Source organism: Thalia democratica, chromosome 4 (assembly GCF_965202585.1).
Source record: "Thalia democratica chromosome 4, ktThaDemo2.hap1.1, whole genome shotgun sequence".
NCBI lineage: Eukaryota > Metazoa > Chordata > Thaliacea > Salpida > Salpidae > Thalia > Thalia democratica.
The window spans coordinates 21,521,143-21,540,407 of NC_139168.1; the positions used below are offsets into that span (position 1 = coordinate 21,521,143).

Genomic DNA, 19,265 nt, shown 5'->3' on the forward strand with positions numbered 1-19,265 from the left:
AGTTTTGTTTTGTTTTTTAAAGGTAATTATTGAGTTTGAAACTATTCATACGTGTACATTATATTTCAAATAATTGATAATTTTATGTTTCAAGAGTCTTTGAAAGGTTCAAAAGTTGTCTACAACCAGTGTTATAAAGAAACTATGTTAATAGTTTTAAATTCCCTTTAAATTTTATTAAAATATATACTTACAAACCCTTCTTATCATGTTTAATAACCATTTAACCTTTCCTAACAATTTTTGTATCTTAACTTGAAAAATAATATAAAAATCAAACAACTACTCACCTTTCTTGTCAGCCTTCAAGCTGGCAGACTCGAACCCATTTTCCTTGCTGGGCACCCACACCAGCCTCTTCTGGGTCCAGTCGGCCTGCAGCGCCGAGTCGTTGATGACGTTCTTGTCGATCTGCAGATACTGAAGCTCCTTGTCTCCGCTATTCAACATTGGCATGATTGTTTGTTTATAAAAAAATTGCTGTTCGGATACAACTGTTAACTCTACCGTAAAAAAGTGGAAATTTATTCGTAAGTATATTATAGTTTGGTCTCTGACCTTTTTAGAAAAACTGAAAGAACAACATTCAAGGAATAAAAAGAAGTAAAAAATAATATATTTGTATATAAAAATACAAGGTACTAATAAACTTTAATTTCATGAGACTAATTTGTTAAATTTATTCAATTTCTTATTAAGACACTGATGGATTTATTTAGCAAAATATTCTTTAAAAGAAAAAATTACATATATACAAGTTATGAACCAAAATAAAAATAAAAACTTTAGTTTTTATTCTAGAACTTTTTACACTTTTATAAACTCATTTTAACTTTAAATAATTTTAAATTACTAAACTAACACTAGCTTGTACACAATAAAAATTCAGAGTGTTCTAAAATAATGTAAAAAAAAAACAAATCAGAGTGTTCTTGAACCCTTAATAAAAACCAGTTCATGATATTAGAAAACCATGGTCCAGGTCTCATTGTGACATCACAGATCTTATTCTGACGTCACAATTCCAACGCTGACTCAACAATCTACTCTTCCTTGGCGCCGTGCTTGAGTATCCTGGTGAACTCGAGGTAGTCGAAGTCGTTGTTCTTGATCGGCGCCTCGCGGAACATCTCGTCGACCTGCTCCTCGGTGAACCTGTCTCCCATGGACGTCAGCAGCTCCCTCAAGTAGTCCTCGTTGATCTTGCCCGAGTGGTCGTCGTCGAAGCACTGGAACGCGTTCCTGATCACCTCCTCCGGGTCGGTGCCGTTCAATTTTTCACCAAACATGGTCAGGAACATGGTGAAGTTGATGGGGCCTGGCGCCTCGGCCATCATGCCTGGGAATTGTTGACATGTAAAGAACTATTAAAATTGATCAGTCTATCATAATGTTAAAGTAGTTATTTTTTACATTTAAGACCATGTATGAAACCAAGGAATTTTTTAGTTCTTAAATTATTTAGTTTAAGAATTAAAAAGTCTATCATAACTTTAAAGTAACTTTTTTTTCCTCAAACTCTAAGATGGCTTTGTCATTGCAAATAAAACTTGGAGAAACATTGTTTGTACTATATGCGATTCTTAAAAGATTATAAAATAAGACTATACTTGATAAATAAAAAACAAAAAGAAACAACTAAACAATGTATCATAATGTTACAGCAGTTATACTTAGGCATGGTTTTGTCATTACAATTTCATACTTTATTTTGATCTTAAGCTGAACTTATTCCATGTATATAGAGTCTATTTACCAATTCATTATTACAATTGTACTTGCTTTGGGAACTTTGTGTAAATATCATTTTAAATCTTTAAAGGTGTTTAAAGTAAACTGTTATTAGAAAATATTAACTAATAAGCTTATAAGACCAAACTATAGGCAATTATGAAATTAAAAGTACTTAATTAAAATGAAATTTATTTTAATTAAAAGCTTTTAATAGAAAAAATTATTGAACATAATTTAGTTACTTTTACTTTTATCTTAAAATTAACCATTTTTATCTAATTAAAGTTGTTATAGTTTAATAAAAAAATCTTTAGAAATAAAGTATTAATTAAAACAAATTAAAAACTTAAAAAATAGTGTTACGATAAAAAAACTTAACATTTATTTACTTATGCATATGTTTTTTGCCTATATAATCTTTTACTTTTTAATTAACTTTAAGTTGTATATTTTCATTTGTAACAACTACCTACTACATTTGTGACTTATAAAATAATCGTATTTTATTAACAGTGTTTTATTACATACTATTACATATCTTCAAATTAAACACAACTTTTGAAGATAATAAACTTTTCATCAAAACCATAAAATAGTTATTGAAAATTTAGAAAACTATGCATAATTTATTTTTCATAATTTATAACTAAAATTAAATTATTACTTAAATAAACAAGTATTACATATAAGTCTACTTAATATTTAAATAAATCATAGTGGGTAATGTAATATTGAAAACTTATTGTACACATATAATAAAACTACAATTTTGATTAAAATCTATATATAAAAGTAAATTCCTCAAAATACTTTTCATTACTAATTTCCTATTGAAGCAAGGAAACTGCATGGGCTGTATTTTACAATCCTTAAAAATACTTAACCAAATAATCGACAAGAATTACACTTTTTTTCTTATAAAATACTTATAATGCAGCTATTTTTTAGAAACAAAATAGAACACTACAAAAAGATCCATTTACCTTCAAAATAGTAATCAGGCAAGTATTTTCCAAGAAATTATATAGACCCTATGTATCTTAAATATATTCTAAATTTCTAACAACATTTACTTACCTTCAAAATACTTGTCAGGGAGATCTTTTCCCAGCGACGCCAGCATGTCCTTGAGATCGTCCACGTCAACGAAACCGTCCCGGTTCTGATCGATCATGTTGAAGGCCTCCTTGAACTCCTGGATCTGGGCCTGGTCGAACATGGCGAAGACGTTGGAGGTGGCTCTCTGCGCCCTCTTCTTCGTCTTCTTGTTTGTTCTGCGACTTGACATGATTTATTTTATATGTCTGTTTTTAACAATGATTCATAAATTTTCATAAAGGTATAACTTTTTAACATTATGCAAATAATTTGTTATTTATTCTAAATAATACAAAAAATCAACTAAATCAAAAATGTTTGTTTTTACCATGAAACTACTAAAGTTATTGTTCATATTTTTATATTATATTTCTGATTTTTTTGTACTTCTATTGATATAATAATACACAAGATTTAAGAAGTTATATTGTATGAAGTTTGATACATATTTTTACATTGTAGTTTATATATTAAAAAATTTTATTATAAGAATGTTAACTAATTTTCAAGCACCTCTAAATACTTACACATTGATTTTTAATACCTTGGTGGTTAAACAATTTATTTCTTTACAAATTTTATTAAAAACAGCTTGCTACATTTTAAATTATTTTTTCTTAGTTAATGTAAATAACTTGTGTCAGAAAATTCATTTAATATAAAACTATTGAATTCATATCACGCTTACTGAATAACTATTACTTGAATAAACATTTTTTATGAAGCATTAAAGTTTTAATAACTCAATAAAAAACTTTTTTTAAATTACTGTGGTTTAAAAACAAGTTTAAAAGTTTCATTTACAATGTGTTGTAAGATGATAGGTGCATATTTTTGTCGAAGTAGCACTTAATAAAACATGTTGTCTTAGTATATAAATAATAAATGAATGAAACATTTAAATTCTCCATAACTTGTTTTATGACATTGATACCTGTACTTATAAAATAAAAGTTATAATACACTGTTTGTTGTTGAAAAGCCTTTTAAGCATAGATTAAAATTCTATTTATTTTAAAGTTACATTAAAGGTTTAAAACTTTTAAAAAAACTTAATATTTTATGAATAAACCTCAAATATACAAAGTATAACCTTACAAATTAGTAAGTAATAAGTTTTATAAGCTATCAAAAGATTAATTAAACCCTTATGAAACTAACTTTCAAAGTTTAAATACAACCTTTACTGAACAAACCTAAGTATTATACATGCCATAAATGTACAAGTAATTTGCAAACAAACATAATCTGATTAAAAATTTTACAAGTTGTAGTTGCTCAAAACCCTCATACAATAAACTGAATTCAATACACAAAATGCGCAGCTTATATACTCATTTCACAATGAAAAAAGGAGAAATCGACTGATGAGAGAGTATAAGGTAGTGCACATCACCCATATAAGGAAGTTGATATATCTGCTGCTGCACATTTTAATCAAATGATAAGGTTTGACCAGTTTAATTTGTGCATTGTTGTTTTGCAATAAACACAATGAGCAGCACAAAACTTAATCCGGCCTCAAACTGAGTGTATGAAATACTGCAGCAAGTTTTTGATAATTTGTTACTAAATATAGACTACTTGAAAAACCACTTTTAGCTGAGCTACTGATACTAATTTGTTACAATGCACAAGCATAGCAGGAATTGAATAACTTAAGCTTATATAAAACAAATTTGAAAACAATAACAATATAAATTTTCTTACACAAAATTAAGAATAAAACAATGAGCATAAAGAAAGTTTTATAACTAAGATTAAAATATTTACATGTTTAATCAAGTATAAATTTAAGCTGAAATTTATACAGTTTTTGTTTTGAAAATCAATTAACCATAACTCTATAAAAGTTTTTTATATACATTTTTGAAATTTTTTTACGATTTGACTAGCTCTCAAGTTTATAAATAATAAACCAATACAAACTTGTACCCAAAAATAAAAACAAATGTTTTAAAACGTACATAAACATTTTTAAATGCTAAGTATTTCACCATGTAAAACTAATCAAATTATACTAAATTGGTCAAGTCATAAATACATCAAGCTACAACAGTGTTAAAACTAAATATATTACTTTGTCACAATATGACAATACTAACATGACACTTATACTGTTTTATTTGTAAACTATAAAACAATCCTACTGAAGAGCCAGCAAATCACAAATAAAATTTTAAAGTGTCTATTATAGCTTATAATATTTCTATTTAACAGTTGGCTACAACTTAATTAAGTATTTAGTTCTTATAGCTTACATTAATTATAGTTAACACAAAATTATTAACTTAAGCTTATTTGAACAAATTATAAATTTTAAGGCCTAGTTTATGTAAGTATTATGAAATTAGTTTAAAAAATAAACAAATTTACCATAAATTAAACATTTCTAAATTTTTTTCTACTTGAATTTATTAGCCTTAGAACATTATGACAGTATATTAGCAAATTACAAATAATTAGCTAATACTTATTTGAATATTACATGAGAATAAAACAATTTGAAATTTTAAACACCCAAACATAAAAACAAAATGTATTAGAGAATATAAAATATGATATAGAACACAAACACAATAACTTAGTACAATTAAAAATTAATACAAGGTAAACATGAAGCTATTTCCAAATCTACTTTCAAAATTTATTAAGAATTGACTTTTAACTTTTGATGGAACTGCTTAAGTAATAATAAATTGAGTACTTATACTAAAAATAATAATGTAGTCTTTTTGGTTTGCACCCTTAAAATTAGTTATTAACATTATTTATACAATTGTAAAAATATAGAATAAAACTTAGTAAAGCAGTAAAAAGCAGTTGGTTACTAAGAATAAATTGTTCACAAACTAGAACTTTTAAAAAACAATATGGACCCCCATTATATTAACTATCTTAAGCTTAACTTAAATCAGTTTGTACTGTTTCATAATGAACTTTTTCAATTAAGATATTTTTAAATTTATAAAAAATTTTAACTTTCTCAAGAAATGACCTATGTTAAAATTGAATAGCATGTTATTAACTGAAAGCTACAAATAATGTTTGTTTAATCTGTATAAAATTACTTTGTTAAGTTGTGTCGAAAATATACTTTTAAATAACATTTTTCGATTAATACTTTTAATTGTTTTCTTTTTCTCATAAATGTAGCTTTAAAAAGAATATGTATAAAAATCGGCAATCTTTAAAAAAAACTATGGTTTGAGATTTCTTTTTTTATCTTTTAAACATTTATTCAAACTTTCACCTTTACAAACAGGGTGGCCACTTGCATTTTAGGATTTTTTTCCATAGTTTAAGAAGTACAATTTTTCTTTTCCTTTTTAGTAGAATTTGAAGTTTGAGATATTTTTAAGTAGTATAAAATTACTAAATAGATAAAGTAGTTTAAATCTTTTTCAATATAAATAAAACTACTAAAAATTTATAACTTTATAATTTTATATAGTAGCTATTTCTTATATTATCTCAATGTATTTTTTTGCATTTAAAAACTGTTCAAAATTCTAAGTTTTACTTGATTCAAGGATTGACCAGGTATTTTTTGATAAAAATTTCAAATGCCTGGTTTTCTAAGACTTCACATTAAATGGCCACCCTAAAATGTATAGACTACAGTTTTTTCAATGTAAATTTAAGAGCAAATTATTAATTCACTAAAAATCGATCTTTTTTTTAAGAAAAATACCTCAAATTTTCAGAAATACTTTTTATATAGTTAATAAGATTTTTTATATAGAAAATATACTAAGATTAAATAAAAAATTTATAAACAAAAACAAAAAGTATGTAATTTTGAAAAATACTTTATTTTCAAAATTAAAATTTTTATAAGAATTGTTAAATTATTAGTATTGAACTTACTGTGAAAACTTGCAAAATATTGTTAAGATTAACAAATGTGAAGATTTATGTTTAGTCAAGTAGTCTTTTTTGGTTTACTAGTTTGCAGCTTCAAATAAGATCATATTAACAGGGTGGCCAAATGTTTTTGAGAAACTTTTCTTCCATGTTTTCTCAATTTCTTCAGTTTTTTAAAGAACACATTTTTGGATTTTTTTAATTGAAAACTAAGTTTAAATAAAAAAACTATTTTGAATAATATAAAAATATTGAAAAGATATTGTAAATTTACTTTAAATAAGTTTTTTAATCAAAAAAAATTATGCTGGCAAAATGGTTTCATTATTTTCATCATTTAATAATGATAGATACTTTGTGTCAAATCAAAATTTCAGCACTTAACATGTTAAAATTATTTAGAATACTTGATTTTTTTAGTTTTTTCTCATGTACTAGGTTTCTCATGTTTGTTTTTTTAAATTTCCCAAATTCAAGGATTTTTAGCCTAAATTTCCAAGTTCCAGGTTTTCCAGGATTCCATATTTTTCGGCCAACCTAATATTAACCTCACCAACATTGATCCTGATATCTTACATGTAACTATGAAGTCTGTTTAGCTTGTAAAAACTCAGGTAGTTGAAAAAAAAGACTTCACAAAATAGGATAAAATTGTAAAAGAAAACAAGGTGGGTATCCTATACCCTTAATTTTAGTCAAACAACGATCATTATTGGTTTACTTGATTCAATAACAATATATTTACAAAAGATTTGCTTTATTACTCAATAAGAAAGAAATAAAAATGTGAAAACTCACCACTCATGGTCAATTAAACTTTATTTTATGTAACAAATTAGATATAAAGTAATTTTAAGTTTTGATATTATAGACTGGATAACACAAATGAATCTTAATGGTTGACACAAAAACAAAAATTTCAAATTCCACTTTCAACCAGGCTTGCCATGAGGACTTATTTATACAAATGAGCAATGTGAAACTTAAGAACTAAGCTTAGAAATTTATATAATATATAAACTAAAAAGGGAAGCTTTAGCTTATTGTAAAAGTGCTTGAACATTAGATTCGAATATTATTGGTACATGAACTCTTACTACAAACATATATTAAACTTTTACAATTACAAACATTCTGCAGTGTTTCTAAATATTTGTCTAAAACCCAAAGTAGAAACAGTATTTTCAGTAACTAAGCCAATTAATAATCTACTTTAGATTTCTTTAAGAATCTCCAAAAAATTAAGAATATAGTTTTAACATCAGCCAACATGCAAAGATAAAACTTTATTAAACAAAGTAAAAAATTACCAACTATATTTAACGGAACAAAAAAATTTTAAGTGATGATAAAATAAAAAGACACCTTATGAAAAAACTGCAACAGTAGTGATACTTTTAATAGTTATGTTTTTCAAAACAACAACAACAACAACAAATAACTAAACTTTATTTTTAAATATTTTTAATCAATTATGCTTGTTTACTTATCTTATAATTACTGTTGAGCATAATCCTTTAATACAATTACCTATAATCACTACTAAGCTGTATGAAATGTGAGCCAACACAACCATTCTCATTCAAACATTACATCAGACAGAAGCAACAAGAAGTTTCTAGTTGTGCGAGCACTTGCAAATGAAGCTCCTCCAAAGCAAACTTAAAACTTATAGCCGCGCCTTGCTTTTCAGTTGGTCACGTGACGCGATGCTTGAACGTAACACAACCAAGCGACCGGTTTCAAACTTTTTCAAACTTTTCTGCTTTCCATAAAAGGTCATTCTCGCCTGGTGAGAAAAGTTTTGCTTGAAAAAATAGTTTGAATCAGGGGTTTTTAGAAAAATTAATTTTAGGGTCTGCTTGGTTCTTATATCATGCATGCCTTTTTCGTAATTTAGTTTAAGACTTAAATTTCAATTTTGTTTATACTATTTGGCATTTAAATAATTTTTTGTTTATATTTTCTAGTTTTTAGTAAAAAAAATTATTTTCAAGAAAAGTCTCATCTTTTAAATATCCATTCGTAAAAACTGATGACGTTCGTTACTTTTTTATTTTATAATAAACTAACGTTTTAGAACTATTTTTTTAATTGCAATCTATTTAACACAATTTTAACGTTTACCATTATGAAATACCTGAATCATTATATTTAAATTATTATACTGTTTTTGAACTATAGTAGTATTCTAAACGTTTTTCAATTAAAAAAACATTTAAGTTTATAAAAATGTTGTATTACTTTTAAATATAGAAATGAAAATTACCAAAATTAAAAAGTATTCAAACCAAACAAAATTATTTTATAGTAAACTTAGGTGGAAAAATTTAACAAAACACAGAGATAAATCAGTTAAAGGAAATAAATTACTATTGCATTTGACAAATTAGTTTTGAAAAGTTTATAATTACAATCAAACTAAATAAAAAATATGTAAAATACTTCAATTACTATTTTTTAACCAATATGAGACTTAATTTTTCGTATTTATCTATAACTGTTTTTCGCCTAAAATTTAAAGTGTTTACAAGCTTTTCTTTTTTTTAATAGTCTATAAGTTAATAAGTTTAATGATAATTTACTGCTTAAAAAAAAGTAATTTTTTTATCATTATTTTTGAAATAGATTTGAAAACTAGATGAGCTTGACCATAGAATAAACAATAGTTTATAAAAGTATACCAGATGCAAATATAAATATTTGAATGATTTAATGAGTATTGTTAATTTTATATTTTAATGTTTTAAACATTTCAAAATATATCTTCAACAAGCGAAAGGTTCCTTTGTATACCACATCCCTATACGAAACTTTTTGAGCGATGTTTTTAATGATCAATAAACATGTAAAACGTATTAAAGCTTTCGGGTGCTTTTGTTGTTCAAATGTAAAATTTAAAATTAAGCAAAAAATTAAAACGAAAGAATAAATTTGTTTAACATTATAATAATTTAACTTTGCCTAATAAGTCCGGGATGTCATAGACATAACTAAAAAAGGCCTAAGTATGTAAATTTAAAAGATGTATTAGAATATTGACATAAAGAATTATTTGAATAAATAAGCATCTATCTTTGAGTTCTTATCACAAATAAAAACAACGGTTTAATTAATCCTACTTTACTAACTTTAATGGTTTCTTTCGTTTCAACTTACCAAAACATAACTATTAACAGATTTTATAAGTCCCAAATACTTTTCAAGTTCGGTAACAATTTAGAAATTATAGTTTCTTATTTGTCGCTTTTATGAATTATGGAAGTAGTCATGAGTCATGACTCTTGATGACTAAAACTACTTGTTTTTCAAACTAATTTTCAATAAAATTTATGATAAACATTTTTCCAATCCAAAGTAGGACTTGCAATAAACAAAACTTTGATTTATTTTAAAATTGATAGGAATAAAAACCAAAACTTGATAATGTGGTAGCTTTGGCCCAAGGATCAAGTCTTGAGTCTCAAACAGAGATGTTAAAATGCTAAAAGTTACTATGGTAATTCAGCAATGAAGTGTTTTATTTTTGGTTTGTTTTAAGTTAGTAATTTCACGCTTGAGTAAACAAAGCAGAGCTTTTTAACATGTCTGGTCTCAAACATATAAAGCAGACTTGGTAAACCGCAGTGTGTGTTAAAAATGTTAAAAAATACCAAGTAGTATGAGTTGAATTACTTATAATAATAATAAGTCCTTTTCAAGACGTTAAAAGGTATATGTGGTGTGCGACTCGATAACCGAGCGGGTTTTTCGTGCATCAGGTCCTAGGGCCAATTATTTTGAGCACTTTTTCTGTCGCTCAATAAACTTAAATATGTTTGTTCATATTATTTAGAGCATATCAATAAAGAGCATCACAGCTCCCATAAGTAATTTTTTTGTAAATCTAGCGGTTGTAATGAAAGGTGCACGACTATTCGAATTTCGACAATTCAAAATTTTAAAATATGTTTAAGAATTCATATCATGTCTCAAAAAGTGAGAAAAGACCTTGAAAAATTATAAATAATTTTGTAATCTTTTTTACTTACAAACGCTTTTTTTTAGCAAAATTTAGAAATTTTTTAGATATGGCTAAAATAAGTTTTTAAAATATAGTAATTTCTAGTAATTTCAAAAATTCTGTTTTAATAAATATTTTCTACTATTTCATAACTATCATAATCTTATAAGTCAGCCTACAAATTTTTTTTTTATTTTTTAGAACATATATTACTTTTTAGGGTAGCTGTCTAATTTGCACAAGCGTACAAAATTGCACGAGGGGAAAAAATGCACGAGTGCCTAAAATTGCACGAAGATACTTTTTCACAAAGACTAATTTGCATGAGGGCACAAAAGTGCACAAAACGAAGATACTTTTGCACGAAGGATCACTTTTTCACTAGCAGACAATTTTGCACGGAGACATTTTTGCACGGGCTATTTTTTAATTTCTGCATTATTATTATTTTTTATTTATTTAGTCTTTTTTTTACTATCACTGTTGACCCTATACCTTACCCTCAGTCGGTAAGTTATTTGTTTTTTAGTTATTTAATTTTTATTTTTTATTTTTTCAATTTTTTTTTTGTTTTTTACTATCACTGTTAACCCTAACCCTACCCTGGTTGGTAGCTTTTTTATTTAATTAAAAAAAAAAAAATTTACAATAACTTTTTTATATAAAAATTTTAATATACAAATTTGACCCTCGGTGCAAAATCGTCTTCGTGCAATTTTTCTCCCTCGTGAAATTTAATAACCTCGTGCAATTTAATTTAAAAGTTAAAAAAAAACTAAAACAATATTTTAGCTTTAATCAAGTTTTTAATTGCAATTTAACTAGTTCAGTATGCACTTGAAAAATATTTACATTTTTTAAAACTTGTTATGCTATTTTTGAAGCATTCATTACATGTCAATATGTCTAACAAGAATATTTAAAACAATATAGACTTGCATTTTTTTTTTCAAAAAATAGTTAAAATTATTATTTTGGTAATTAGTGTTATACAGTTTTGACTAAAAAACCAGCTTATTTATATAGCTCCATTACAATCTAAAAAACTGTTTTATTTAACTTCAAACTGTTACATATTATAAAATATAATTTTGTCATAAATACTTAGTTGTATTTATGACTTATAAAATTAGTATATTACAGATAACTTCAATGATCAAAAATAAAGTTCAAATTAATTTTTATTTTTTTATTTTTACGCTATACAATTTAATATAATAATTACTATTTCTTCATAATATTGTAAATCGCAGTTTTAAACAAGAATAAAAATAAAGTTTTGTATGTAAATGCAAAACTATTTAGATCAAAGTTGATGAAAATATTGAGTCAAACAACATTAATTTAACAAACTTAACTAATTTTTCAGTACTTTGCTAAGGTTTATAATTATGAAAGAACTAATTTAAACACTATAAAAGAAGTTTTTGTAAGTTAATAAGTTTAATAGCATTTTCTTTAAATCATAAAAGTATTTTTAACAGTTTTTTATTTTTGAGAATTTATCAAAACTTATAGTACAACAAATAAGTTTTAATTTCAACTATTATTCAACTTTCATTGAGTTTTTAAAGTAAATATTTAGTTAATCATTTTTTTGTTACAACTTGAATCTACAGTAGTTTTTGTTATTTATGTAAAAAAACTGATCTACTTAAGTAGGTTTACGAGAATAAACTTACTTCGCTTAAGAATAACATTGACTTTAAATTAATTTAGTAGTTTAGATAAAGCCACAAATGTTAAACGGTTGTATGATAAATTTAAAAATACAACGAAAGTGCTCGTTGAATTTTGTTCAAAGAGGGAAAAATCCTCAAAGATAAATTTAACAGTGTATAACTACACTTAGTGTTCAAATTTTTACTTAGTACAATTTTTTTCAATATTGTGTAAAACACATTTTATTTTCTTATTATCTATAGTATGTACTATGTGCAACATAATTACACATTAGGATAGTTCTCTGAACTTTATCTTTTTTTTAAGTAATTTTACTTATAAAATTTGCTAAGTAACTTTTGTAACATAAAAGAAAAACATTTACTTACACTTGCTTTATCTTTTTAGTTTAGTTTAAAAGTAAAAATCTCAACTTGCACCCGAGGAGAGAACTAAAAATTTGTTGAATTAAAATCTTATTTATATAATACTTTTTTACTAATTAAAGAGAACTAATGTGATTATCAGTTATAGTAAATATTTGAAGACCAAAATAAGCCTTTATAGAAAAATTAAGACTTAGCTTAGTTTTATTAACTATATTTATACAAATTCAAAAAATGAAGAAGACTGGTTAAAAACCTTAGACTAGTATGACGAAAATATTAAAGAAATTAACAAAAAAAAAAAACAAATGAAAGCTAATAAAAAAGCTTAGAGCTATAAACAAGTATTTAATATAATTAACTTAATAAGTTAGTATATTTTTATATTATTATTAGGACTTATAATTTTTTTTTAATTTACAAACACTAACATTGTATTGCTGTACAATTTAGTAGTATTTTTTTTCGTTTTGTCAAAAGTCATGCCTTTTTTATCTAAAAATTGTTTAAAAGTAGAACTTATAAGCTAAATTATCCTTGAATGCCTTTTAATCATACCTGATCTTAATATTAAACGTTATTGAAAATTAAAAAAAAATAGGAAAAAATTACAGACTTAATTTTTTTTCTATAGCAAGTTAGTATTTGTGATTATAAAAATTTAAGCAGGATCTAATCTACTACTTGTATAACTTTTTAATTGTTAACTTAAAGTAAAATATCGTACTTTATTCTGTTTATTTTTTAATTATTAGTTACTAGATGTTGCGATAATAAATAAAAAGATAAATTTATAAAAGTTACTAGCTTTTAAAATAAAGTTAAGATAATATTTTATCACAAACGTTGTCCTAAAACATAAACGTATTATATATTTTAGATTTTTTTTATTAAGATTTTGAACCTAGCAAGTATTGTACCACTTACCCACTTTTTATTTAAATTGCATGTTTTTATGCATAAAAAAAAGTTAAAAAAAAGTTAATACAATATTTCGGTGCTTTGAAAATTTTTTAATACAAAAAAGTGTACGTTCTGTTATCAACAACAAAACATATTTTTATTAAAATATTTGAAAACGTGTTTCCACAAACAAAAAACACTGAGAACGCAGGTTTAAAATTATATTTAGTTTTTGTTGCTAAATGACATCAACAATACTTAAAAAATCACAATACTTACTTTTGAACTATGGTATGAACATTTATAGCAAAAGACATTATGTTAAATTTTAAGTCATAAAACAAGTTTTTTAGTTCATTTTGATAAAGCTTTATTTAACTAAACACATTATTCGTTTAACTTTATTTTCTTTATTTTTATGGGTTGTTTTTCAAGGTTTAAAAATTAAGACTATAAAAGACATTTATAGCTTGTAAGAAATTGTAAAAACACGTGGTGTACGACTCGATTACCGAAAGGTTCCTTTTTACACCAGGTCCTTAGACCACATTTTTTGAAAGCTATTTTATCAGCTAATAAATAATAAACCATTTACTACTTACTTTTAATTGTTATTCAAAACTTAAACAAAAAACACAATTTTAATCTAACTTTAGGTAAACTATCATAAATTTCAGTTTATGGAATTAAAATCATAATCTGGTAGTAACTAATAAACTTAAGGTGGTATTTACAATTGCTTGATTTTTCATAGTTTGTTTTTTTTTATTTGATGGATATCGTTATACTTTTTGCATTGCTTGAAAAAGAAGAAGAAATGTTTTAAACCAATTTAGAACTTAGAATTTGAAATGCTTACTACAAAACTACTTAATACATACTTGGAGTAAGCATATAAGTGCTTTTTGACAAATTTATAAGTTTAATTTTAATTTTTAATGTAGATTTGTATTCCCTTGGTTTACAATATTAGATATCATTGTCTTCTTACAAAACTATGTAAGCACTGTGATAATAGAACATGCTTTTACAGTTTTACCACTTAATGATTTTTTTTTAATTAAGTCTAATTCTTAGCATATAAACATTTTGATTTTAAGAGTTGAATTATTAGTTTTGAAAAAAAAAACGGAATGCTATCTTCTAAGACCATTTTTTGCTTAAATTTGATACATGAAAAATCACTTAGATACATAAGTTCTAACAACTGTAAATAAAATTCAAACTGATGTTTTTTAAAGCATTTGTTGTTTTGTTAGATTACTAAAAAGTTTTGCAAACAAACAAAATAAAGAATTTACATAAATCATCTTACTCTAGTTGTAATTAATTTAGAGTATGTTAAGCAAAAAACACTGTTAGTTTAGATAAATTCATAAAAGGCCTGATTTATTTTTGCTTTAGTTACTTAAAACTAATATATACTATTCTTACAAACTTATTGTTAATTGTTATTAGGACAAATTTACAAACTTGTTTGCTGTTATTTACTGTTGAATTTCTAACATAATTTCAAGGTTTGTTATAACAACAATTATTTCTAACAGTTTTGGTTAAAAATGTCAACTGGACGTAGCAAAAACACCAAATTCACCAAGTCAATTGTCTACGGAAACACTGCTACCAAGCTGAAAAACGAAATAGCCATGCCAAACGGTGAACCTCACACCCATAGGTGGACATTTTTCATCAAACCCTACTACAAAGAGGACTTGTCGGTATTTATAGAGAAAGTAGTGTTCACTCTGCATAAGAGCTTCAAAAATCCGGTCAGGGAAGTCCTCAATCCTCCTTATGAGGTCACAGAGACCGGCTGGGGAGAGTTCGAGCTCCAATTTAAAATATTTTTCCGCTCTGCCACAGCAAAACCCGTGGATTACTTGCAGTTGATCCACCTATTTCCTTCGAAGGAAGACAACATAGAGATTGGCAAGAACAAAATCGTCGTAGAGAGATACGAGGAAATTGTCTTTTCAAAACCGAGGAAGGAGTTCAGAGCGCTCTTGGAAAGAGAAAGAAGCTCGGAAGCGAACGATTTCTACACAGACTTTAGGAACACTGAAGTCACTAAGTCAATTGTTTACGGAAACGTCGCTACCAAGCTGAAAAACGAAATACCTATGCCAAACGGTGAACCTCACACCCATAGATGGACATTTTTCATCAAACCCTACTACAAAGAGGACTTGTCGGTGTTTATAGAGAAAGTAGAGTTCACTTTGGATGAGAGCTTCAAAAATCCGGTCAGGGATGTCCTCAATCCTCCTTACAAAGTGACAGAGACTGGTTGGGGAGAGTTCGACATCAAGTTCAAAATATTTTTCAAGGAAAAAGCGAAGCCGATAGACTACTGGCACTGGGTCAACCTTCATCCGGCAGAGAACAACTTGAAGATTGACGAGAGAACTATCATAGTTGAGTGTTTCGATGTGATGGTCTTTCCCGAACCGAGATGGGAGTTCAGAGCACTTTTGAAAAGCGAGAACAGCTCGGAAGTTAACCAGTTCCGCACGGATTTCGACCGGTTGGAGAGGGAAGCCGTCAAGGCTTTGCAGGAGGGATCGGAAGAAGTTGAGAAGGAGATCGAAATAGTCAATCAAGATATCGAAAATATGAAGAGAAAAATTGCAATCCTCCAGAGAGCATGGAAAGCTCATAAAGCTCAACTTTTGAAGAATGTCACTAAACATCAACTGACAGATCATGACGCTGAAGGTCAATTAACGGAGAATGTCATTGAAGATCAACGAATGGAGAATTTCATTGAAGGTGAATTGGTGGAGATTTTTACTGAAGATCAACTGATGGAGAATTTCACTGAAGATCAATGGATGGAGAATTTCACTGAAGATCAATGGATGGAGAGTCACTGAAGATTAACCGATAAAGAACCACAATTGAAAGTTTGTTTGAAAGCAAAACAGCTTGAAAAGGCCATGAAAAAATATGACATTGATGCTAACCCGTAAGCTGTACATTGTATACTCGTTAAAGTTTTGCAACGTTTACGACTCTCTTTTAAGTTTTATAATTTTTAAAACCGACATAACTAACTAAAACTGTGTCGACGTATAAGTGCAATTACTTCTGCTTAAAATGTTGTGTTTTTTAAATAGCTATGTTCGACGCAGTTTTTTTCTAGTAACTTTCGTTTATAAGCTTTTTTTAGTGCATACGTTTAACTCTATGTACTTTTGTTTTTTTATATGCGACTTATATAAATTTCATACAGAAAAAGTGTTTTAATTGATAATTAACCTAATTAACACACATAGAATTGTTGTCTAAATTGCTTTTTATAATGTATGTAACTGATTTATGTTTCTTGGCTATATTTGGATAATTAAAAAAATGTTTTCAAATTATCTCTACTTCAGATTCTTTTTCTCAACTAAGTTGCATAAAATGCTAATAAAGTAAACAGATGAACGAAATTTAAATGTTCAGCTAACAACAAAAAGATATGAAAACATTAAAACGTTTACTTTTTTTGGTATAATTGCTTTAATAGTGACAAACAACTAGATGTAGTTGAAAAAAAGTGCAATTCCTATTGTCACATTTCGCCCATACGGAACTAGTACGTTGTCATAAAAATAATGTGCCTAAAACTAAAAAACAGTTTTAGTTGTTTTCCAACTCGATAGACAGAGCTCTACTGAAGCGCCTTTTTCGACTTCAAATATGTGTCTCAAATACAATTCAGTGAAAACAAACAAAGAAATGAGCTTGTATTTTTTAGTTTGACCTAATTTATGGTTATAAAGATAGTTTTGTGTTCTGTTTTCTACTTACCAACGGTTAATTAAATGTTACTGACAAATGTACTTATTTTAGTTTATGAATAAAAAATTAGCACCAACAAAGCTAAAAACTATAAATAGAAACCAATACTTACTTAATCTAGCCCTGTATACTGTTTTAAAATCTGTTTATATAGCTTTTATTTGATATATCGTAGAACAGCAAACGTTGTGCAGTTTTACATGACCAACTAGGAAACTTTTTTTAATAATTTTAACTCCTATATTTCCTTTCAATCCGATTTTGCCGAAAAAATTTGGCACAATAACTGTTTTGTTAAATGAAAAACGTTTTAAAAGTATTTTAAAAACTTTTTAATTTCTTATGTAGTATACATGCAATATACAACAATTACAATAAATATATATTAAATATTTACATTTATCCTTTATTTCAAAACTAATAAGATAAATACTTTCAATAAAACAGTTTAAAAAATCCACATATAAAATTTTATACTATAATTTTTTTCAATTTAAGTAACTTACTCCACACTTTTTAATTATTTTCTAAAGTCCTACATAATGTGTATAAAACTTTCTTATATCTCTATAATCGCAAAGAAAAACTAAAATTAAAATAAGATTTCAAAAAGCATTTAAAACTTTTATTATTTGTTTTTCTTAGTTCATTTTATAAGTTGTTTTAATGTCTTACTAAATTTGGGTAGTGTAATAAATACACTGCTAAACTTTTAATTTTGTGAAGACTTCTTTTTATTTGAGTAATATAACTGTATGTTTATAGTTCTATAAACTATGTAAACAAGTTAGCATTTACGGTTATGTTTAAACTATAATGCGTCACATGACTTCAAATTATCTAAAAAAATGTCAGTTAGTTTTATGTTTGAGTATTTAACTAAACTTGAGATGGTCAAGTAAAAAATTCAAATTTGAGAAACTTTTATAAGTTTCATATTTTAAACTATTTTTAACAATGAGATGTGATTTTTATAGTTTTTAAAAACTTAGTAATATAGAACTTTTTTGATCAAGCATTAAAATTAGTTATGAACAACATACATGCGTTGTATTTTTTATATTCTTTTATACATTTTTACTATTAGTTTTTTAATTAAAAAAGAAACAAGTAAAAATTACCTTAAACTTACTTTTACATTAACTCTAAAAGTTCCAATTAGTAATTGTATTAAGTTTAATTAACTAATAGTTTTTCAATCATATTTCTGACAGCTATGATACAACAAATTTTTAAAATAAGCTTTTATTTAAAAATTATTTACATTGGACATTGTGCGTTCAAAAATTTGTTTTACAAAGTAAAAAAGGACTCGGTAAAAAAAATTTAAAATGACATGTAATGCTTGGTTAAATTTTAATTTAAATTCATAAGAGTTCTGTAAATTTAAGAATAAAATATTTTAACTAACTTAGATACATCTTTTTTAATAACTTGTTTAAATATTAAGTTTCTACTCTATAAACCAATTATTTTATTTTATTAAGTTTAAGTATCATAAATTTACGTTTACTAGTTTTTACAGTTCAATTAAAATGTAATAAGAACTATTTTATATACGTTTTAAACTTAAAATTTGTATTTTATACTTGAATTAAAACTAAATACTTGACAAAATAAAAGTCTGTACATTTCAATTTAAAAACTACCCTCACATAACTTGTACATATAAGTACAATGATTTAAAAAGAGCAAACTTTTATAAAATTTAAACTTTCAATACATACAAGTACAGTTTATTTTTTTTATTTTTTTATTATTTTTGAAAAAATTATAACACACACCTATACAAATGATTTTTACTTTTTAAACAGATAAACATTTTT

General features: G+C 25.7%; 2 protein-coding genes across 4 annotated transcripts in view; both read right to left on the minus strand.

Moving 5' to 3' along the window:
* Positions 1-476, minus strand: part of LOC145834210 (uncharacterized) — a 40,618-nt gene extending 40,142 nt beyond the window's left edge. For all 3 annotated transcript variants that reach the window (XM_082941588.1, XM_082941587.1, XM_082941586.1), the window contains exon 1: positions 291-476. In XM_082941588.1, coding sequence (XP_082797714.1) covers positions 291-456 — 166 coding nt within the window. In that variant the 5' untranslated portion in view covers positions 457-476. The remainder of the gene's footprint in view (positions 1-290) is intronic.
* Positions 477-483: 7 nt separating this feature from the next.
* On the minus strand, positions 484-3,034 carry LOC145834211 (myosin regulatory light chain 12A-like). Its single transcript, XM_082941589.1, has 2 exons — positions 2,812-3,034; positions 484-1,339 (listed from the first exon to the last, which is right to left on the minus strand). Exons 1-2 carry the CDS (start codon positions 3,020-3,022, stop codon positions 1,044-1,046), a joined length of 507 nt encoding a protein of 168 aa, XP_082797715.1. The 5' UTR covers positions 3,023-3,034; the 3' UTR covers positions 484-1,043.
* Between the last annotated feature and the right edge of the window lie 16,231 nt (positions 3,035-19,265).